Source organism: Onychomys torridus, chromosome 8 (assembly GCF_903995425.1).
Source record: "Onychomys torridus chromosome 8, mOncTor1.1, whole genome shotgun sequence".
Lineage (NCBI taxonomy): Eukaryota > Metazoa > Chordata > Mammalia > Rodentia > Cricetidae > Onychomys > Onychomys torridus.
The window spans coordinates 57,386,896-57,410,285 of record NC_050450.1 but is presented as its reverse complement, the minus strand read 5'-3'; the positions used below and the strand labels follow the sequence as shown (position 1 = coordinate 57,410,285).

The window sequence follows — 23,390 nt, the reverse complement described above, 5'->3', positions numbered from 1 at the left end:
GACCTACAGAAGAGCAGCCAGTGCTTGTAACTGCTAAGCCATCTCTCCAGCCCCTGAGCCATCTCTCCAGCCCCTGCTTGTCCTAAGGATATCTGTTTTCTAGGGGAATGTGCCATTGTTTATCTTTGCTGCATATTATTAATAAAGCTCACAATGTAACATGGGTCCTTTAGAAAGTCAAAAGGGTTCTATTCAATAAAAAAAGATAAAACAGTTGTTTAGTGTTGACTAAGGCAATGATGATTAGTTCTATTTGTAAACTCAACAATTTGTTGATTAGGCAGCGGTGGGGGGAGTGGGGGGGGGGTCTGGGGAAGGTAAGGAGTGGATACAGTGCCTCCTCTCACTCCCTTGCACCCCAAAGTCACCTGGCAGGACAGTGACCCTGTGCTCTGTGCCCAGTGCGGCACAGGAACTGAGGAAAGGTGAAAGGTGGCAGGAATATTGGTGAGCCGTTTGGGAGGCTGCTGGTCCCTAGAGTCCTCAGCTGGTGGTTCTACATGTTCAGTCCTCCAGAAACAAGCAAACTCTCTTTCAGCTGCCCTACGACACCTGATATCTGGCCAAGAACACCCCAGACAAATGGTTTGTCTTGTTTAGGTTTTTGGTTTTGTCATAACCAACTGACGAGTTGATAGTGTCTTAGCCCCCTAGAATCCTCCTCCTCTTTCCACTCTTCAATGTTGATAAGTCATTTGACTAAAAATAAAATAAAATAAAATAAACCTTGCCAGCGATCAAAACACATCTGCAGGCCAATAGGGCCCTGAGTTTGCGCATGTGCACACCGTGAGGAGCACTGCCTCCAGGTCCCACTCCACATGGCTGGCTGTTTTCCCTCCTTGGCTTCCCTTTCCTCCTTCTGGAGCAGCTACTTCCACCCTCTTCCCTGGCCCTCAGCGATGCCTTCCAACCATTAGTCAGCATGTGCTCCCAAAGCCCAGGCTGTGTGAGTGAGCACAACTGTCTAGTCCCCAGCAAGAGCACAGTGATGGGGCCTCACAGCTCTGGGCTTGGCTAGTTTTGTTTGTTGTTAGATTTATTTTATTTTAGATGTATGTTTTGCTCACATATATGTCTGTGTACCCCATGTGTGCCTAGTCCTATGGAGGTCAGAGGGTGGCATCAAACCCCTGGTAGTGGAGTTCTGGGTAATTATGAGTCACTACGGGTGCTCAGCTGCTGAGCCATCTCTCCTGTGCCCAGGGGGTTCTTCTGGGAGGTTTTTCTGAGTCTTGAACTGAAGTGAGGCATCCTTGTCTGGCCAGACCCCCTGTTGTGATGCAAACACACACACACACACACACACACACACACACACGCACACACACACACACATACACACACATGCCTAATCACACTGAAAGGAAGCCCACCACTGACCAAATCACAGATTCCACCAAAGTCCAAGTCCAACGTGGTAAACCAATGAGTTTTACTGGGGTTACTTACAGGAGTGTGGGTGAGGGGTTACTTTCAGTAGCAGAAATGACTCAAAGACCATTTCGTCACCAAAGCACACTCCAGCATGTGTAACAGCTCATAAAAGCTGGGAGCTTGGAACACACTGCACAGCCTGCAGGTAGCTCAAATGGGTTGGAGACGGCCCTTTCCAGGCAGCTCGGCTTTTTCCACGTGGCTGGATTTAACCTGAAAGTCCTCTTCCCAGCTTGGCTTCTATGAGATTGACTAACAAGCCTGTTATGTTTATGTACTTGAGGGGGTGGGCAGGGCCTGGAGGATCTGCTCGGTTTCAGGAACTTCCTGAAGCCGTTTTGAGTTGTTTACTTCCTGTCCTAATGAGCTTTCCCGATGTGGATCAGTCTAGGAGGAAACTGCTATGAACCCCTGCGGATTCCATTCCCCTGGGACAGCCTCCCGTTAGGCCTCAGCTGGGTTCTCTCCTCCCTGCTGCCATCTGTGAACTCAGCTGGGCTGCCTCATCTCACCTTAACCACGGCCACAGTCACTTGTTTGGTGGCCAGGTGAGTCAGTATCACACCTAGGGTGGCAAACAGCATCACAGGAGGAAGGAACTGAGCACAAGCACCAGCGGATCTGTACTGACTAAATTTGTGGTGTCGGCTTGACTTCAGTACCTGGATGCCCAATATTCCTACCCACCATGCAGCTACCCGGAGCCACCACCAAAAGTCAGGCAGACTCGGTAGCCTCGCTTCCTGAGGTCAGTGCCGAGTGCCATGTTCTCGTGCCCACTGGGGCATCAGCAATGAAAGAAAGCCCGGGGTGGAGATGGGAGGGAATCTTGGGACAATAGAGACCTTGGAGACAGTAAGTTATTTGAAGGATGCCCTTGGTAGAGTGGGCTCCTTGGAGTGACTTAAGGGAGCTTGTAGGTATGACTTAGGGTAATATGGGTTCCTAGCAGGTGGAGCTGAGTCTTCTGAGTTTTGATGAAGGTGGCTTGGGACAGTTCAGTTTCTTGTTAGCTGACAGTCTTTTGTCCAAGTGGTGCATGGCTTATGTTTTGAGTTGTACTCATCTTGGGGTCTGGCTCCCCTAGGGAAGGATTGGGTAACTAAGTCTCTGTAGGAGGGCACTTCAGAGGAACCAAAACTGCAAGTTAAGAGGTAGGGTCCAGGTCTCAGCGCTTTTCCTCTGTCCACACCCTCAGCAGCGACTGGGCAACTACCCAGACAAGCACTTCACTGAGGACACTCCATGGCAGAAGCCGCCGGGCCTGAATCTCTAGGGCTATTAAGGATTGGAACCTAGAAGCAGGAACCTGGTGCTGCCCTATGCCTACCTGGATGGCAAAGAACAGCATGACCATGTATGTGATCACTCCCAGACCACAGCCCAGGGAACCGCCACACACTCTCGGCACCGGGGCAGTGTTTGAAGTGATTTTATTGGAAAATAGAAGGCAGTGTGTGGAAAGGTAGGCAAAGGGGCGGAGCTAGATGGAAATGCTGTTCTCGATCAACACCGGGTCCAGGTAGTAGTATGGGATGGTGAGGCACTTATTACGCTGTCGGATGTTGTGAGAGATCTGGGCGAGGTTCTGACGGAAAGCCTCAATACTCCTCCGAGGGGCCTCCTCCACAAAATGGATGTCTGGGAAGTGGCCAAGCGGCCGCTGCAGGACAAGAACCAGGCGCTGGGACAAAGCCAAGCCGCATTACCCAATCCTTCCTGCAGCCTCCCACTTCCTGTTCCCTGTCCCTGACACCCCTCAACCATCCTCAACCCCACCCCCGGCCATGCACACGAGCCCCCGCACCCTGTCATCAGGCTCCCGGCACAGCGTCCAGAGCACTAAGAGCACAATGCATGTGGTCTTCACGTCCGGCAAAGTGTCCATGTAGGTCTGCATCGTAGTTAGTCCTTTGGCCTGCATTGGTGGGTTCCGCATGGACGATGGGAAGTTGGGCATCCAAGAGGTGAACTCTAGCTGGAGTGGAGCAGAGGAGGTGTTCTGGGTGAGAAGACACCCAGTTCCCACACACCAAGCCTGGGTTTCCCTCTCCAGTGGTTGACCTGGACCCCTGCCCCAGAAGACCCTGGTTTGGATGGGTGAAGCGGATATCACTGATGGGCCTGCAGCGGGATGGGGCAGAGAAACTGGGCCAGGGTCACAATTGATGCTGAGGTTAAAGAGGGACTCAGTTGAGACAAGCTGGGGCTGGACCGGGGATAGACTGAGATTGGCTTGAGGCTGGAGTCCGCTGTTTAGGAGGACCGGGGCTGAGGCTGGTGAGCACAGGTACCTGGCCTGTGTTGACAGCCGCATGCCTGGCTGAGCAGGTGTACATGACCATCGTGACGTACTCGATCAGCTCAGGTACAGTTCGCAAGCAGGTGGGAAAGCCTGAGGGATTGTAAAACAGACCATGCCACGTTAGTCCCAGACCAGGCCTGGTGCCCAGCAGAGGGCGCCTCGACTCCCGGGAGCCTTGACTCCCAGGCGCCTCTCTTGTCAATAGTCCAAGTGGCTGCCGGCCATTCCCTCACCTGCTCTGCCCTCCTGTGGCCAAAAACCTTCTTCCCCAATCCAGTGCAGGACTGCGATGGGCATTTCCAGCCCTTAGCTAGCTGTGGAATTCTCTGCATCCTCACAGCCCTTATCCTACTTAAATCCCATCACCTCTCTCCTGGATACCAAAACATCATCCTAAACTGTCCGGCCCGTCTGCGTGCGCCCATGTTCTAACACGTAAGCCCAATCTTTTTGCAGGACACTCTCAGCGACCCCTCTGACACTCAGGATAGGGTGTACGGCCTGGTGTCTGCCATCAGAGTCTGCCGACCTCCACCCTCTGTTCCAGCGGCAGGAGGTCACATTCCCTAAGCCACTTCTGGCTTTGGGGCTTTTCTGCATGCAACTCACACTCAGCAGCCCAGTCCCCATGTGCCCCTTCATCAGGGAAGGACATGTGCTGACCTCATCACACACAGCTCTTACTAAATGTCACCCAAGACGCCCAGCCTCAGCCAGGCGGTGATTTGCAGTTTCTCCATTCCCACCACGGGCCCACCACTCCAAGCTGGGTGAACTGCCTCCTTGGGCTCTTCCAGATCCTTCATTCCTGCCTCAGGCTCCCCTAAACTGCTCTGGTTCTGCCATAGTGGAAATGCCGATTCACCAGTGCAAGCCCTCCAGGCCAGCTCATGAACATCTTGGTGATACCTGTCTGTTCCCCTTTGCACTCTCAGTAGCTGGCAGTTGTGCATCATAGCTGCTTGATGTGCATTTGCTGAGTGTGTACCTAAGTGTTACAACCCCATGACGCTTTCCACCCCTCTCCTGGAGCCTGCCACCCCGCTACCCCCACCCTAGCTCCTCAGCTACCATACACGGTCCTTTCTCATTGAACATCACAACCCACATTTCCCGGCCCTCAAAGGCTTGTTTCTAGGAAGAAAGACTGAGACCCTTCCAGGTCTCAGCAGAGACAAGGTGTAGCCCCTAAACTCAGAGAAGGCACCAGTTGCTTTGTCGTCTGTCCCCCCCACCACACCCCCAACCCCAACTGCTGCTCCATGGCCCAGGGCAAGGTCCTGTAAAGATCCTAGGACAGACAATGCTTGGAGTTTTGCAGCCTACAGGGAGACAGGCACAAACCAGGAAGATCCCGAGGGACATGCCTGGAGATGTACCCTGAACCCCAGGCCCCAGAGGGCCCCCATGCCCATACCTGAACTCTCTCGCTCCAGGAGACATTCCTTGAATATCTCCTGCACCCAGCATTGCAGTTCCGGGTCACCCTCCACGGCGGCATCATTCGGGTAATAATAAGTGATGATCTCTGTCACATACCTGCCCAGGAGACGGAGCCTCAGTTTAGAGTTTCTCCCACATCCCCAGGTCACACTGGCTTTGGCTGGCCTCAGAGCCACCCCAGCCAGGCCTGTAGTAGGCAAGGCCTGTGGGGGTTGTGGACGAGACCAGAAACTACTTAGGCTTTTGGTGAAGTGTAAACAAAGTTACTCTTTCTTTCCTCAAAAAGAGCCAAGGGGGGCCCTCAAGCAGCTCAGAGCCAGAGAGGAGTCTGTCCCGCAGAGCTAGGCTGGAAGCCAGGTCCATCCCGCACAGGCAGCAGATGTCTGAACAACCCCAAACCCCAGGCAACGCCCAAGCCCAGATCCTTAAAGTTCCCACACTCCTCCAACATTCCAGGTGTCTGTCCACCTGGGTACCACCAGCTGCCTTCCCCACCTCACCTTTCCATCGCATACCACACCGCCAAGCTGTCGTCTCTGAAATAATACCCAGGCAGGTCCTGGACCCCACGCTCCACAAAGTCATTGGGGATGCAGAGGCTTTTGTAGGTGAGCTCCGACAGAGCCCGAACCATCACCTGTGCGAAACCCTCGAGGCCCAGGGACATGGCCTTGAGGAAGAAAGAACTGCATGAGCATCCCTCTGAGCCTGCTCCCTAAATGCCGCGTTACTTCAGTCCCTCCAGGACTCATCCTGGGCCTAGCCTGCCCAAGCTCCAGGGACCTTTCCATTCCAAGCCCTGGCTCTGTACCCCACACAGCATCCTCCCACACACCGCCCCCCACCCCACTCCCAGAATCTTAAACAAACAGAAGCTCTGCTTTAAGACTAACTGCAAAGGCCAGGGGAAGACGGGTGTCTTGTTGGAGTCAGGGGCGAGAGTCTTACCCTGGCAGAGAGACCCCCCTTGTTGAGAAGGAGGGCCCGCCCGATGCTATTGATCTGGACGTTGTATCGGGTGTGAGGAATGAGGAGCTGAGCAGGAAGGCAAGGAGAGCAATGAGAAGGACCTCAGCACCCCTCCACCTGCAACATCAGACCCCTCGCACACTTTGGGAAGTCCCCACCACAAAGCCCTCTTTGGGGGATCCCCAAGATGCCTCCCAGGACTCACTGAACCCTCTCCCTACCCACAGAGCAGACCCAGAAGCTTTCAAAACCCCCTTCCCCCAAAGCCTCTACCTTGTACAGGGGATGGCACATGGGCAGGTTCCTCAGCAGGGCCAGACAAAAAGCTTCCCCAATGAGGTGGCTCTCCAGCAAGTGTGCAACGGCCTCGTGGCAATAGAACTCAGCATAGCGTACCCACGTCTTAGCCAATAGCCAGTCCCATTCGGAATCATTGGGCAGGAAGATGGGACAGTCAGGCCCAGGGGTCTGGCTGAGCTAGGGGTGGGGAAAGAGGGGGGTTAACAAGGGTAGAAACCTCCCCTGGGGGAGGCGGAAGAGCTCTGTACGCCGTCCCTCTGGCTTTTGAGCATCCCAGGGTCCTTCTTCTTTCTCCATATTTGATGTTGTTGTGCCCTGGGCCTGACACATCATCCTGGACCTGTCTCTGCCCAGCCACTCCCACTTTCTTTAAGATGGATCTCTGAGTTCGAGACCAGCCTGATCTACAGAGCAAGTTCTAGGACAGCCAAGGTGAAAGCCTGTCTTGAAAAACCAAAAGAAGAAGGAGAAGCAGCAGCAACTCCGGCTGTCGAATCATGATGGTACACGCCCTGAATTCCAGCACTCTGGAGACAGAGGCAGATGGATCTCTGTGAGGTCCAAGCCAGCCTAGGATACCCAGCGAGTTCTAGGTCAGCCAGGACTAGATAGTAAACTCCTGGCTGAAGGACGGGTGGGAGGAAAGGAGGAAAAGAGGAAGAAAAGGAGAAAAGGAGAGGGTGGGAAGCAGCAACAGCAGAGGGGCTGGGGTGGGGGCTGGTTCAGAAACTCCCTCTTTTGATAATCCTACCACAACCTTCATTGCCACTGGGTCAGGCACTGCACAAGATCAAGGTGCCCAGTTCCTGGGCTTGGGAGAGAAGGGAAGCTATCGTAGAAATCTAGCCTACAGTGTTCCACTTCTGAGCCAGATCATCAGGGTTTGGCTGGTACCTCCAGAAAAGAACTTTTTTCTAATTTATAAACAACTCTCGTGAGCACCCGTGAGGAAGGAACACCTCAGTTTTTTTCTCCTGCCAGACCAGAAGACTAGGTAGCTGCTGAGTGTGAACCCCTCAGTCCTTCAGCAGAGGTTATTCTGCAGGAGGATGAGTGAGTGACATCAACAAGATAAGCTCTACCCACCTGGCCCATAGACATCTGGTCATCTATGTGCACATACTCACAGCGTGCACATTTTATATCCGGGGCTTACAAATGACAGATTCATGTATAATGAATATAATGGCAATACCCAGGTGTACACATGTAAGGAGATGGGTTCTCATGCCAGGCTCCACATGACCACACGTGAGTCAGCTTATGCATATACATGGGAAGATTCTCAGATGCACATACAGGGCTGTATGCAGGAGTTTACACATGCATACACAGTGACATGGACATATTCACAAGTACACAGGCTTACACAATCATAAACATACAGAGGGACCTGTATGTACATGGGATCAGCACTGGCCACACGCTCACACAGTAGCTCCACCCTTGCTTTCCCTTAGTACCTGAATGGCAATGGGCATCATGTTGCCATCAGGACCAAAGTGCAGCAAGCAGATGGGGGCACAGTGGTGCTGCTTATGACCATTGAGCTCCACGGTCGGGATGCCCTCCAAGATGCGGTAGTCTGCCAGGTAAATGTTCCCCTTCTGGAAGGGAATCACCATGGGCAAGCAGTTAGTTACTAAGATAGGGTATCTACAAGCCAGGCTTTGGGTGTACAGCGTACTGCCCCCAAGGCTCAGTGGTGGGATGGGGATAGGGAAGTGGGGGTGCTGGTATGGGTGAGACACAAATGGACCTCATTGATGGGGAGGCAGAGAGATACCCAAGAAGAAGCCAGGGATAATGTCCAGGGTAAGCCAGAGAGGGCCTCACCTCCAGCTCCGCTTGCAGACATGTCCCCTCACCCAGGAAAGGGGCCACCATTTCATCTGTAACTGGGAATTTGTCTGGGATCTGCGTACACCTTCGAATCAGGCCTGGGTTGAGGCCATTGAGGTACTGGTACCCAAAGAAGCTGTCCTCCGTCCAATGCTCAGCCACATACTCTGAGGGCACAGCACAGGGATGTCACAGGGTAATCCTGCACCCGCCCAGGGACCGAGAGACGTAAGACAGAAAACAGTGGACATCAAGATGACTCTGGAAGGAATGTGAAGTCCCTTTGCATTGAATGGCCAGAGGGACACAGGACGATGATTTTCAAAAGGTTCAAAACCGGTGTGCCCACCTGATTCTCAAACGACCCCTTAGTTGCTCCCATTTGAACCCACCGACCCCAGGAAATAAGGATGCCTCTTGCCCCAGAGACCACCTGGCTGCCTCATGTTCCATTGAGATGACCCACCCCATACCAGAGACAACCGTCTTGGTAGCAGGGAAGATATTCTTAATGTCCTTAAGTCTCCTCCAGGAACGTTTGCGATCCACTAGGCCACGCAGTTTGAAAGCCAGTGCCCTAGAAGGTGAAATGCAAGGCGTAGAATGTCAAAGGGGTGCTAGGTACACTGGGAAAATGATAGGGCCACCTACTCACTGGAGTCTCTGGGCCCCAGGGTCCCTAGATCCCGTGTCTCGGGGCCTTCTTTCTCTAGGTCTCTGTCCAGTGTCAGGTTTCCTACTCTTCTTTCCCGACTCCCCCAGCCTTTACGACCTGAGGCCATTCCGAAGGTGGGTAGATGGAGGGGGGTCTCTCTGCTGGTCCCCTCACTCTTGCACACTCACATGGGCCCCAGACGGTAGAAGAAGGAGGCTGTCTTGACGAAGGAGAAACGAAGATTTGAGTTTAAGAACCTGGTGGCCTTAATGTTGATGAGAATTGGGAATCCTGGAATATAACCATTCCACCTGTGGGGAAAGAGCAGGGCTGGAGCCTGGAACCTGCCGTCCAGGGGGCAGGGAGGGGCAGGTACCGGTCTTGCAGAAGCGGAGCTAGGCCAGCTTCTGGTCCTTACTCTGGCCGGTTGGGGTTGCGGCACCGACTGGCACGAGGGTGATAACTGGGAATGTCCACGTAGTTGGGAAGGCCAGGAACGAAGACCCTCCAGCTGCAAAGAGAATCCGAGTTCATGGGTCCTGGTACCCAGGCATTACTCTAGACAACACACAGCTGTCCAGACCCACCACCAAGCCCTGGACCTCCCATGGCACCCTCCCACTCACTGGTAGAAGTCCTTCTTGGCTCTAATCTCCTCTTGTCTGTGTTCCAAAAGGATGGGGAGGGTGTCATCTGCTGTTGTCTTTCCTGTAGTGAAACCAGGAGGAGGCTCAAGGCTGTCTGTCCCTGACCACCCCTGATGGCTTCAAAGAGAAGGCATTCACTTTCCACCCCACCCCACCCCCGTCAGCTCTCAGGAGGGGGAGCTAAGGATAGGGAAGGCCCCCTTTAGGAGACAGACACTACATCTCCCCCATACTCCAGCTCTACCCTTCAGGTTCTCTAGGAAGTCCCTTTTCTAGACACACTGAAGTCGTGGTAACCAAAAGTTCTGGAGAGTTCGCATTGCAAGGCACTAACACACTGTGTTTATATTAATAATTTAAGATACACAAGAACAACCTAATGAGATAGATAACCCCTTTCCACAAACCCAAAATATGAAAGTCTGTAGAAATCTAGCTTGTTTCACAACAAGCTCATTGGTTAGGATCTAAATTTACCCAAAGCTATATATAGGGCTTGTTGGCGGCAGGATTTCGATATGTGTTTCAGGCTGGCCTTGAACTGATGATCCTCCTGCCTCAGCCTTCCAAGTGCCGGGACTGCAGGCCTGCACGACTATGCCTGGATATATACAGTATTTATTTAACTTACCCGGTATAACTAAAGCTTTGATTAGAAATGTTAGTATGTGTGATTAGGAATACCCTAGTGATAAAAACTTCATATAATGTACGTGTGTGTGTGTGTGTGTGTGTGTGTGTGTGTGTGTGTGTGTGTGTGTGAGAGAGAGAGAGAGAGAGAGAGAGAGAGAGAAAGAGAGAGAGAGAGAGACCTAGTCTAAAAATCCAAAGTGTTTCCAAATCTAAAGCTTCTTATATACCAATAGATTGCCACAAGTGGAAAATTCCAACCTTGGCCTCATGTCACAGTAAAAAATGCAGGTACACTAAAATGTTGCGTAAAAACCTTCAGCCTAAGTGTAAAAGGCATAAATAAAACATACATTTGATATTTGAACTTGAGTCTCATCCCTGAGATAGCTCATATATATATATATATATATATATATATATATGCAAATATTTTTAAAAATCCAAAATGCTTTTGATTCAACCATTTCAGATAAGAAATATCCAACCTGTAGATACAAAAATAAATATAAAAAAATATGCATCTGGGGCTGGAGAGGTGGCTTGGTAGTTCTTGTAGAGGACCCAGGTTTGGTTTCCAGTACCCACAGGATATTGGCCCTGTTCTGGCCTTCTTGGGCATCAGCCATGCATGTAGTGCACATACATTACATGCAAGAAAAACATTCATACACATAAAACAAAAATAATTTTTTTTTAAATGTGTCTCTATGGGGTTGGAGATTTAGCTCAGTGGTGGAGCGCTTGCCTAGCAAGCACAAGGCCCTGCGTTCAATCCTCAGCTCTGGCAAAAAAAAAAAATTTTTAAAAAAATGTGTCTCTATACTGTATATACACACATATGTACATATACACACACATATGAACATATACATGTATGTCACTCTAAAGAAAATCTAAATTTCAAAATACTTCTGGCTCTAACAATTTTGACTAGAAACTGTATTGTCATGACCATTTTACAAGGGGAAAACAGTATTACCAGGAAAAAGCAGCCAAGCTGTGATTCGGCCCACGGCAGGCTGCTTCTGGCCCTCATCCCCCACCTAGGAACAGCCTTGCGGTTGAAGCTTTCTGTAGTCCCTTCCAGGTTTTATATCACTGCATCCTCACACCACTGCTTTGCAGTAGGTTCTGTTGTTCATTCATTTTACAGACGAAGACACCAAAACTTAAAAAGACCACAGAAATGTGCCTAGATGTCCAAAAAATAAATGACTGAGATGGGCATGAAACTCCAGATCCAACTCTCTCTAGCCCCCTGACTGACTGCCCCAGGCTGGATGCGCCCATCAGTACAGCCCCATCGTTTCTCTCTGGGATCTCACCTTGCAGTTCTCCTCCTATTTCCACATGCCTCAGCTCCTCCCGCTGCACTCTGGGAATGGTGCCCCCTGGAATTAGGCAACCCAGATCCCCAGCTTGGCTCCATCCCCAGGGCGGAAGCCTGACACCTTTGAGGGCCCAGCAGGATGACTCAAGTCTCCCTGCCCTGGCGTTGCATGGCAGCCACCCCACCCAACCCCATTCTTGCCCAGCCAGCTAGAGTCACCTGCCTGTCCCCTGCCAGTCCCCTTCCATGCCACACAGACCTATCACCATGGGAAGGTACTCTGCGTCCCCAGTGACTCTCGTGATGACATCCTCATCCTCCCCCAGACCTACCTCCCCAGCCTCAGCCTCTCCTTTCTCCTTGGCTTAGGCCCCATTCCCTCCTCCAAGGAGAATATTCTAGCACAGGGAAATGAATGGGTAGTCTTCTGCAGAAAGGATGGGGCTCCAGACACCACCATCCTCAGTTATGCCCTTCCCACTCAGGGAGAAGTCTGCAGAAGCTCAAGGAGTAGTGCCACGGGGTATAAGAGAAGATGCACATCGTGCCGCCATCCACAGCCACGTTTAGGAAGCTCGCTCACATGGCTAGATGAAGGCTTATGGCATAGGGAGATGTGTGCAGCTCAGGCACTCAGGCTCTCCCCCTTAGGAGCAGCCACACATCCCGAAAAAAGCAAGGCAGCTGTCCTCTGCTTTCAGGTCTGTCATTCCCTCCATCCAGGAGCAGCCAGGAAGTCTGAATGAATAACAAGGTCTCCTATGGGAGCAGGAAGACCCTTGATGGGTAAAGGAGGTCTTTGGGGATAGCAACGAATCCTGTTAAGAAACTAAGGTAGCCGAGTTCTCTGGAGCAACATAATGGCGTGTGTGTGTGTGTGTGTGTGTGTGTGTGTGTGTGTGTGTGTGTGTGTAGAAAGAGAGAGAGAAATATATATACAGCTAAGAAACTAATAGGACTTTAAGTAGAACACAGATCTGGCTGGAATAATGGGGTACCATATATATAAAATGTTCAACTAGGAAACCACTAAGAATATAGTTCAGTGCTTGCCTACCATACATAAGACTCTGAGCTCAAATCCCTAGTATCACAAAAGGAAAGAAAATCAGGCCAATGAGATTGGTTGTGTGGGTATGGGCCCTTTCTGCCAAGCCACACAACTAACTGAGTTTGAGCATCAGGATTCCCATGGCAGAGAGAGAGAACCAGCTCTCACAAATTGCCTTTTGATCTCCACTGCCACACACAAAATAAACAACAACAAAGCATCAAGATCATACACAAGGCTTGGCGTAGTAGCACATGCCTTTAATCCCAGCACTCAGGAGGCAGAGGTAGAAGGAGGTCCTCTGTGAGAACACTGGTCCACATAGTGAGCTCCAGGACAGCCAGGACTACAGAGAGAGATGCTTTCTCAAACAGTCAGACCATATACAACACCTTGGTGACCTGGAGAGCTAAGAAACCAATAAGCCTTCTAAGTAGAACACAGGTCCAGCTGGAAAAATGGAGCATCCTATTGTGGAAACAGAATCCTGCTCCAGAAATCTACTGAGGGCTTTGCAGCATGCCTGGCATCCAAGAGGAGTCCAGAGAGAGTGAAGCAAGAGGGAAAGAGTGCTCTGGGAATGTTCTCTGCTGCATGATGCTGGTAGTTCTCTAGTGTGCAGCCCCAAGCTGGGCCCAGAGCAGCAACAGTACTGGGGATGGCCATGGCAGGAGGTCCCTGGAGTTCCAAGTGCCTGACTGGCTTGATAGGATCCTGGGGTGGCCAATCTAGCATGGCTGGGCTAGAGTGAGGAAACTCACTGCATAGGATACGGGGGGGGGGGGGGGGGGGGGGTGTTGGGTTGGTGCCGGCTCACCTGTGGCCTCCCGGAGGGCCAGGGTCTCGTAGCCATCCATCCACTGGTAAGCTGGGAAGTGGTAGACACGGCAGTTGGGGGCACAAATCTGCACATAGTTGCAGTACCAGGGGTCCTTCGGTAAGAAGGAATGGGGCTCCTTGTGCAGACGGATGATGATAAGCTCCCCCAGGTCCTGCTGGCACTGCACAGTGTACTCATCCACCTGCACAAAACATAGGGGCTGAGTGACTTGACCAGTTCCTCAGACCTCCCACGAGGCTGGCCCTTTACCTAGGCCCTGCTCAGGTTAGTGACATCACCTCCTGGACTGGAGATTGTACAGAGCAAAGACAAAGAGAGGGCAAAGCTGGGAACCTTCTAACTCGGCTTTCCTCGGCTGGACCCATCTACCCAAGGCAGGGAAGGACCACGGCCTTCTCCCTCCTTCCTACTTCCTAAGGTCCTGTCTTCTACCCCCTTCCCCAGCCACTTGAGGCTGCAGGAATCATGTAGAGTCTCAGGAGCTGATATACAAAGGAGTCAAAGGCCAGTGCTTTCTAGCAACCTTCAGTCTTAGAATGGAAAGGTGGGGTTCCCATCTCCCAGGCCCTTTTCCCACTTCTTAAGGAAGATGTAAGAAGTGGCCACCCAGATGGAGGAGCCTATTCAGGTCACATAAGAGCAGGCGGCTATCAAAACCACAGAGTGTCTTCCATCAGCAAAGCAACAGGTCCCCACTGGCCAGGCTGGTCGGATGCCATTTGAAGTCACAGAGAATCCAATGCAAATGGAAGCCAGTTGTGATGCAACTTGGCTGAGAAAGAGTAAGAATGAGAGGCGATAGAAAAGGGTGAGGGTGAAAGGAGTGGGGAAGAGGGCTGAGATGGATGAGCTCAGAGAGAAGAGAGGGAGAGAGGGAGGGAGGGAGGGAGAGAGAGAAACAGGGGAGAAGGATGGGTTGTTTGGAAGGGAAGAGAGAAGAGGGAGCAGAGTCGAGGATGGGTGTGTGGGGGGGATAGTGAGCCACCTGGGAGTCCACAGCTGCTCTCCCCCGGCTCGGCTCTGGCTCCCTCCCCGATGCTTCCATCCATCCTGAGCATCCATCCATCCTGGGTGACACACACACTCACCGCCCCAGTGGCAAAGTCTCTCCCAAAGTGGTTCAACGGCTGCTTATGGCTCTCTCCTTGGGTCCCCACGATGGTCAGTGAAATGTTGTCCAACGTCCCCGAAAAGAAGTCAGTGCCCGTGGCCACCTTGACTTTGTAGGTGGCCATGGCCGCTCTTCAGGAGGCAAGAGAGGGCTCAATCCCGGACACTATGGCTAGAGCCACACAGTTGGAAACAACGCCAGGCAGAGAAGAGTTGACTGGGTCAAACCCCGCGATGGAACAGTCAGCGGGAACCACTGCCCGGAGGACTCTGGAGCCCGGAGCAGCTGCTGCCCTTGGCGGGCGGGCGGGTTGTGAGCTGCGCAGGTGGGGCGGGGCCGGGCCAGTGGCTGGTGAGCAGGCAGGCGTCTGCACTTGAACCCTATAGGAGCTGATGGGGAGGAACCACAGGCAGGGCTCTGGGTCTGCCTCTGAGAGGGCGGATGGAAGATGCTGCCGCTGAAGCAGCCTTCAGGGTGTGGGAGCTGTCCATGCTGAGCCAGGGCCCCAGGGAAGTTGGGGGAGGGGGCGGGGCAGGGACTTCAGATCTTTATCAAACTAATAAGCTCCTTAGTCCTGTTCGCCCCCATGGGCTGCAGCGCCAGGCACCCCTGCTGAGCCTGGCCGAAGTCAGAAGTGACCTGCTTTGGAAGGCTTGAGTGATGCAGATGTGCTGTCCGGTGTGCTCCCTGAGATGGACTCCCTCCTGCGTTTGCATTAGAACCCAGGACATTTCAGGAAGACTGTTGAAGCCAGATACTAGAGACCACAGGGATCAGAGAGGCCCGAGAAGGCTACTGGTGGAAAGATTTGGAGCTGGAAGCGGGGGTCTGTTGCTTCTTTCCCAGCCAGTATTGACTTAGGAAAAACTGAATACACAATTAGAAGACAGAGTGAAAAGTTGAGGCAGGAGAATTACACTAAGGGGCTGGGGTTGCAATTCAGTGGTAGAGAACTTGAAGAGAATGTGGGAGATCCTGAGTTCAATCCCCAAACCCCAAAAGGAAAACTTAAGCTGGGGTCATGCACGGTGCCACTTGGGAGGCTGAGGCAAGTGCTTCTCAAGCCTGCACTACACGGGTGGACCATCTCACCACAAATAAATTTAAAAAAGGAAAAGAAACAATACAATTATGACTTTCTAAGAAACCTTTTCTTTTAGATGTATGGATGCCTGTGCACCACTTGGGTGCCTGGTGCCTGCAGATGCCAAAAAGTAGCATTGGATCCCCTGGAACTAGAGTTATAGAAGGTTGTGAGCCACCAAGTGGGTGCCTGGAATCAAACCCCAGTCCTCTGGAAGAACAGCAGTGCTCTTAACTGCTGGGCCATGCCAGGCCCCAAATTAAGACATCTTGTAGGTGAATGCCCTAGAGATGATATGGGATGAAAGATGCCATGCATTCAGACTTATGAAATGCTTTCTTACTCTATTGATCCAAAGTTCCAGAACAGACAAAACTCAGTGCCTCTTACACAATTGAGACCATTGAGTACTTCTGGAATGGGGAAGGCATGTAGGCAGCTAGAATGTTCTCTCTGCTGATTAGGTTGATATGCAGGGCAGTTGACATATTTTACTCTATGTATGCTGTTCTTCTACTTTGTAAAAAATATACCCTTACCAAGGAAATCTTTAAAAAAAAAAAAAAAAAAAAAAGCAGAAAGACAATGCTGGTCAAGATGGCTCACAGTATTCTGGAGGCACAGGCAAATGGCGTCCTGTGAGTTCAAAACCAGACTGCTCTACATAGCAAATTCCAGGCCAATCAGAACTAGATAGTGAGATGCTATCTTAAAACAAATAAACAAACAAAAATGAGAAACAACAAAAACAAACCAAGAAAACACCAGAATGGAAGGAAGGAGAAGGGAGCCAGAGATGGTCCAGTGGGTCAATATACTCACCTGCAAGTCCAATGACCTGATCTGCATTTGAATCCCTGGACCTACATGGTCGAAAGAAAGAACTGACCAATGAAAGTTGACCTCTGACCCCCAGACATGTACTGTGGCACACACTCTCACATCTGTACGTACATACACACCAAATAAATATCTTAAAGAAAAAGGATGAGGTAAGAAAGAGCTGGAGTGAGGGTTAGGATCCGGCTGGATTGAGTTGGTCAGGAACCTAGCCACTCCTTACCTCCCTGTTTCTCTCCCTTCCTTCCCTCCACAGAGTAGAGCACACTCCTCCAAGCACTGCAGACAAGGGGGACACATACCTGGAACTTACTGAATATCGAGAAGAGGACAAAGATAATCGCAAGCTTATTTTCTCACTATACTTTTGGATATTAAATGATCTGATAATAAATCTGGAACAGGAGGATACTGGGCCAGGGGACCAAGGCTGGTTTCTGATAAAATCCTGACAGCTAGAGTGGGGAAGAGCTGGGATGGGCGGGGTCTTGAGAGAAAGAGCTGGAGTCTGAGCTGAGAGGGGCAGTGACCGGAGATCTGATTTCTGCTCCCACCACATAGAGTTTGGGACCCAGAGAGAGTGAGGAGAGAGTCATGTCCCTGTCTTGTGGGACTGCCCTCTTCCCTTCTGCCTCCCAGGGCAGTGCCTGCCAACCAGGAAGTACCAGCTCTGGTATCCTCACTGGTGGCACCCTCCTGTCACCATCAAGGCAAGGTTACACAGTGACCATGCCAAGCTAGGGACAAGGGAACTCAGACTCTGAGACAGAGAGAAGGGTACCAGTAGTTCCGGGTTGGAAGTCACTGTAATTCAGGTTTAGTTTAGAAATAGGAATGTGGTTGGGGCTAGGAATTGAAATGACTTTTTCATGACTCAAATCTGCTTATGTCACCCGGAGCTCCCCACCATGCCTCATCAAGCCTGGCAGCATCTCTTCCTGGCCTTTGGGATGATACCATGTGCATTTTCTTCATTCATCAGCCCCTGCTACATGCCCAGCTCTGTATCCAGCTTGGAGAACATAGTGTAACCAAAACAAACTGTGCACTCATGGAACTAACATTCTAATGAGGGAAATAGATAGCATTACACAACAGCCAAAGAAATTAAATAACATTAAGTGGTGGTAAGAATCGAAGGGGGGGAAATAAATCAGGGGAGGGAAGACATGATGAAGTATAGAGGTTGGAGGCTAAGAGTGGTACGGTGAGCCGGGCAGTGGTGGCCCAAGTCTTTAATCCCAGCACTTGGGAGGCAGAGGCAGGTGGATCTCTGTGAGTTGGAGGCCAGCCTGGTTTATAGAGTGAGATCCAGGACAGGCACCAAAGCTACACAGAGAAACCCTGCCTTGGAGTGGCACAGGGCTTGTCTACTAGGTTCGAGCCCTGGATTTGATCCTCAGCACTGAAAAACAAAAATAAACAAACAAACAAAAACCCCACACCTCTGGAACTTTTGTAAAGAAGGCTAAATTTAACTATAAATGGTTCTCAGCACTGTGGTCAGTGTCTATTTACCCGACTTGATTATGTAGTCTGTAACTTATTTGGTTTGGGTTTCTCCCCATCTCCTGCCATGGTACCTGAAATCAAGCAGATTGTTGTTTTCTTTTTCTCGAGACAGAGTTCTTCTGTGTAGTTTTGGCGCCTGTCATGGATCTCGAACTTGTAGACCAGGCTGGCCTCGAACTCACAGAGATCCGACTGGCTCTGCCTCCCGTGTGCTGGAATCAAAGGTGTGTGCCAGCAAGGAGACTCTTTTTTTTTTTTTGAGCTGAGGATCGAACCCAGGGCCTCACGGTTGCTAGGCAAGTGCTCTACCACAGAGCTAAATCCCCAACCCTCAAGGGGACTCTTGAAACATGAATCTTTGTATTTGTTTTGTTTGTCAAGACAGGGTTTCTCTGTGTAGCCTTGGTTGTCCTGGATCTCGCTCTGTAGACCAGGCTGGCCTCGAACTCACAGAGATCCACCTGCCTCTGCCTCCCAAGTGCTGGGACTAAAGGTGTACGCCTCCACCAGCAGGCTAAGTCTTTTTCCTTATTTTTTTTAAAGATTTATTTCATTTTTAGCTAGTGTGGTGATACACATCTTTGATCCCAGCACTTGGGAGGCAGAAGCCAGCCTCATCTACAAAGCAAGTTCTAGGACAGCCGGAGCTGTTATACAGAGAAACCTGTCTTAAAAAAAAAATTTTTTTTAATCACTAGGGGGGGTCCCTGCTGTGGAGCCTAGAGATGTTGAATGCATCAGGAACAAGCGGGTATGAGCCATCTGACATGGGTGCTGGGAATTAAACTCAGGGAAACAGCCCACACTCTTAACCACTGAGCTATCTTTCCAACCCTGAGACATAATGATTGGGTGGATTAGTAACAAGAAGCCCAGGGTCAGGGGTGGGGGAGGTGAAGACTCAGAGAGGAAAGCTAGGCGGCTAAACCGAGTCAGGAAGAGTGGTGGAGGCAGGGAACGGGTTAACAAGAGGGATGAAGATGACAGCATGCTGAGGATGAAGGTCATGGCCCAATCTCTGGGTGACTGGCAGGCTGTCTCGTCCCCCTGGGCACAATGCCGTCCTAGGCTGAGGATGGGAGCGGTCTGGCCGGTCAGGCCCGCCCTCCTGGGCCCTGCTGGGCCACCCTCATGACTCTGCGGATCCTGAGAACTTGAATATGCAAATTTGCATCGCAAGAGCAATCCATGCAAACTTTCCTAGCCTACTGCTTTCTAGCCACTCCCCTGGCCTGGAGACTATGCCTCCAGGGGGCTACTAATGAAGGCGCTGGGAGGGATAAATTGAGATTCAGGGACTTGGGAAACGTCATCCCAGGCCCCTTGGGGATGCCAGATCCTAGGGCATTAAGGGTAAGAGACTCAACTGTAACCTTCTAATCCAGTAATAAGTAAGATGGATGTGTGGGAGTGAGGAGGTAGGGGCTCATAGGTATCCTTGAGGACTGGGTAGGAGAGGGCTTGGACAATTGACAGAATATGACTGAGGTATAGAAGAGGATGGGGGTGACCATGCATAGAGAGAACTATTTACACCCCTGAAAAGCTGTCTCCCAACAATGACTCAGCAGCAAAAAGTCTTCACACACACACACACACACACACACACACACACACACACACACACCCTCATATATATATTCCCTCCAATCTAACCCATATCCCCCAAAAGCTGGGGTGACTGCTGTGGGTTTAATCCAGCTTCAAGCCTCCTGTGGGATTTATGTCCCCTAGGGGAAAAAAGATAGCACAGTGAGGACGTGAGTGGGGCCAGGGCTGGAACTGGGGACTTGGATGGGGTTAGGCATACAGATCTGGATGGGCACTCCCCAATTGTGACCCAAACTTGGATGCATAACTCTGGGCAGATGCTCACTGAAGAACTGGTTCTCCTGGACCAGGGGTGGGACCAGCAAACATGAGAGGCCCTGGAATAGATGCACATTTGCAGGGGAGGCTCCCAACACCCACCTGCAGTAGGAGCTAGGTCCTCACTGTTGGGGCACCCCCCCCGACCTTGCCCCACCCCAAGCCTGAAAGGCAGGTAACAACCCCTGTGGCCCCACTCCTCTGGGACACAGAGAACAAAGTCAAATCAAACTTGTCTCTTTAAGAGCACTGTTCTAATCAAATTCGCATAGATGGGGGACATGTGTGACCCAGCATCTTGTTCTAGCCACCTTAGCTCCCTTTCTGTGCCTGGAAGTGTCACTCCTTGGGAGACCTTCGCTGACCACACCTGATGCCTCCCCTCCAGTCACACCAGTGCGTGACATCTGATGTGTCTGCCACCATCCAGAAGGACTCCTCTGCTGATGTCTGTCTCTCCATCACCAGAAAGCAGGAGTCAGCCTGGGGAATTCACCACCGCTTCCCTGAAGTCAAGAGCAAAGGGAGCAAGACAGTCATGAGTCAAGCTGAGCCAATTCGGGAAGGGACTTTCCAAGGCTCCTTCCAACACTCAGTTCTCTGATAGATTTGGACCTCTGGGTGGAGAAACTTGTCCAAGGCTGGCAGGGAAGAGACTGGCATGTGTCTTACTGTGACAATTAGCCTTCTGGACTAATGGGAAGGCATGGGGTTCAGCCTGCATGCTGGGAGAGCCCCATTAGACAGAGCTGCAAGACGATGCTAAGCTTCTTCCCTGCTTCTCACATTTGGACATGCCCAGAGTCAGGGCTGAAGTCCTCTATGCCATCAGGTGTGTCTTCCCAATAAATCTCCTCCAAAGCTGGCTTTCTGAGAAACCAGATTCCAGGGATCCACCCCAGTCCCTCCCTCTCCTGCTCGGGAGCATTTTTCAGGGTAGGTATGCCTTCTAATAGAGACTTCATGCCACACAAGGAGTGTTCTTTGAGGAGATGGCTATGTGTACAATGGCCCAATCAAGGCCCAGGTTAAAACAGTCTTCATTGTCCTCCCATCATGGCCCAGCTGGCCCCAGGAGGGCACCCCCAGAATTTCTTGGAGCTAAAGCAAGCCAGAACCTGGTGATTTCAGCTAAATCACTGGGCTCTGCAGACCATTATCCCCAAACACTTCTGCATGTGCAGTGGCATGAGGATTCCACTCTCCGAAATCAGGAAGAGACAATCCAGTCTTTGACACAGTTCATGTGCATCAACACACATACATGCTCGCTCACGTGTGTGCTCTCTCTCTCTCTCTCTCTCTCTCTCTCTCACACACACACACACACACACACACACATACACTCTCACACATACTCTCTTTCACACACACACATACACACACACATGCTCACACACTCACACACACATACACTCTCATACATTCTCTCTCTCTCTCTCACACACACACACACACACACACACACTGACACATTCTCTCTCTCTCACACACACACACACACACATGAACACACACACATACACACACACTAACACACACACATGCTCACACACACACACATACACTCTCATACATTCTCTCTCTCTCTCACACACACACACACATACTCTCTCTCTCACACACACACACACACGCTCACACACTCTCACACACACATACACTCTCATACATTCTCTCTCTCTCTCTCTCTCTCTCTCTCTCACACACACACACACACACACACACACACACACACACACGCTCACACATACTCTCTATCTCTCTCTCTCACACACACACACACACTCATTCCAGTGGGATGAAGGGTTTGTTTGAATAGAAAGATGATTCTGGGGCTAGAAGAGAATGGGGAAAGGAAGCAGGTAGGGCATTTTCCTGGCTCTGTGAGACAGTCCTTATTTGAAAATTTCAGTGCGGCTGAGGGATCTTCACTGACTGAAGTTGATAATGGTCTAGGGTGGAACCAAGAGATCTTGTACAGCCTACCAAGCCCTTGGCCATAGAAGGCACTGGTAGAGGAGATGGAGTTGTCACCAATTATTCTGACTCTAAAGTTAATCCACTGTCACCAGCACCATAGGAATAGAGAAACAGTCCCTTCTGTCACTGTTCAAAGATGGATGTCACATTGCAACTCCAGTCGGAGAGAAACCATGACCGGGGTTTGGTCGGGCACAGAATCTGACTCAGATGGCAGAGTCAGGTGTGATGGATGATGCACACCTGTGACCCCAAATTACTAGGGCTCAGATCCCCCTAAGGCACCGGGAGCAAAGAGGACCACACACCACAACTGGGAAGCTGATGCATGGTGATTGGCAGTGTGAGGCGAGCCTGGGCTACATGGCGAGACTCTGTTACGGGGGCAGGGTGCAGATGGTAAGGTAGGCTGAGTCTAAGTCTGACAAAACAGGAAACAGAAGATGTGCAGCAGCTGGGGAGAGAATATGATCAGCTGATCGAGGCTCATGAATCTTCATTTGTTTGTTTGTTTGTTTACTCATTTTGTTTTTGAAGACAGGGTTTCTCTGTGTAGCCCTGGCTGTCCTGGAACTCACTCTGTAGCCCAGGCTGGCCTTGAACCCACAAAGATCCACCTGTCTCTGCCTCCCAAGTGCTAGGATTAAAGGTGTGTGCCACCACTGCCTGACGTATCTTTATTTGTAAGGACTATGTGACTGTAAAAGGGAAAATCATACTGTCCAGATTCATCCAGTTCAGTCAGGGAAGGGTAAATTTTACCACAATAACAACAAGCAGTCCCACAAATTTCAGCAACTCCACCGATATCCAACTCAGTCAGCAGAGCCTCTGTCCTAGTCCCTCAGACACACGGTGGGTGGGGGAGGGATGTCGTTGCCTCTATAGTGCAGAAGCATTGTAATGCTGGACCATCTCCATGAAGCCTGGAGATGAAAACTCCACTTCTGCATGTAACTCAGCCCAAAGTTCTACGTGTAATTCCACCCATGCACAAGAGGGCCAGGGATGATTTTTCCAAGAGCAGAACTGGATTTCAATAGCACCACTAATAGTACCACACCCAGAACCTGGATTCTGGGGCTTTGCAAAATGCCTGGTTTCTTCCTGTCAATCTCTGTGCCCAGCTATTCCTTCCCTTCCTCATGACTCACTCTAGGAGGTAAAGTAGGAATATAGCCTAGCTGGCCAGTAGAGTGAGCGAGGAAGGTGCCTGTCTCCAGAAAAGATGGCCTGCAGATTCGCTCTCGCTCTCTGCCCCACACTTCTATACCCCCTCACCTCCCTCCACCTTGCATCATCATCACCATCACCATCACCACCATCACCATCATCATCATCATCACCATCATCATCATCATCATCATCACCATCACCATCATCATCATCATCACCATCATCATCATCATCATCACCATCACCATCATCATCATCATCATCATCATCATCATCACCATCATCATCATCATCACCATCATCACCATCACCATCATCATCATCATCATCATCATCAAAACAGAAGGAAATGGGAGCCAAGT

The 23,390-nt window shown here is 50.9% G+C and overlaps 1 protein-coding gene across 1 annotated transcript; it reads right to left on the bottom strand.

Annotated features, from left to right (window-relative positions):
* Positions 1-2,853: 2,853 nt before the first annotated feature.
* Alox12b (arachidonate 12-lipoxygenase, 12R type) lies at positions 2,854-14,891 on the bottom strand. Its single transcript, XM_036197297.1, has 15 exons — positions 14,542-14,891; positions 13,430-13,634; positions 9,578-9,659; positions 9,370-9,462; positions 9,140-9,262; positions 8,770-8,873; positions 8,291-8,463; positions 7,918-8,061; positions 6,428-6,631; positions 6,134-6,220; positions 5,686-5,855; positions 5,160-5,281; positions 3,732-3,832; positions 3,245-3,415; positions 2,854-3,100 (listed from the first exon to the last, which is right to left on the bottom strand). Exons 1-15 carry the CDS (start codon positions 14,686-14,688, stop codon positions 2,921-2,923), a joined length of 2,106 nt encoding a protein of 701 aa, XP_036053190.1. The 5' UTR covers positions 14,689-14,891; the 3' UTR covers positions 2,854-2,920.
* Positions 14,892-23,390: the final 8,499 nt, after the last annotated feature.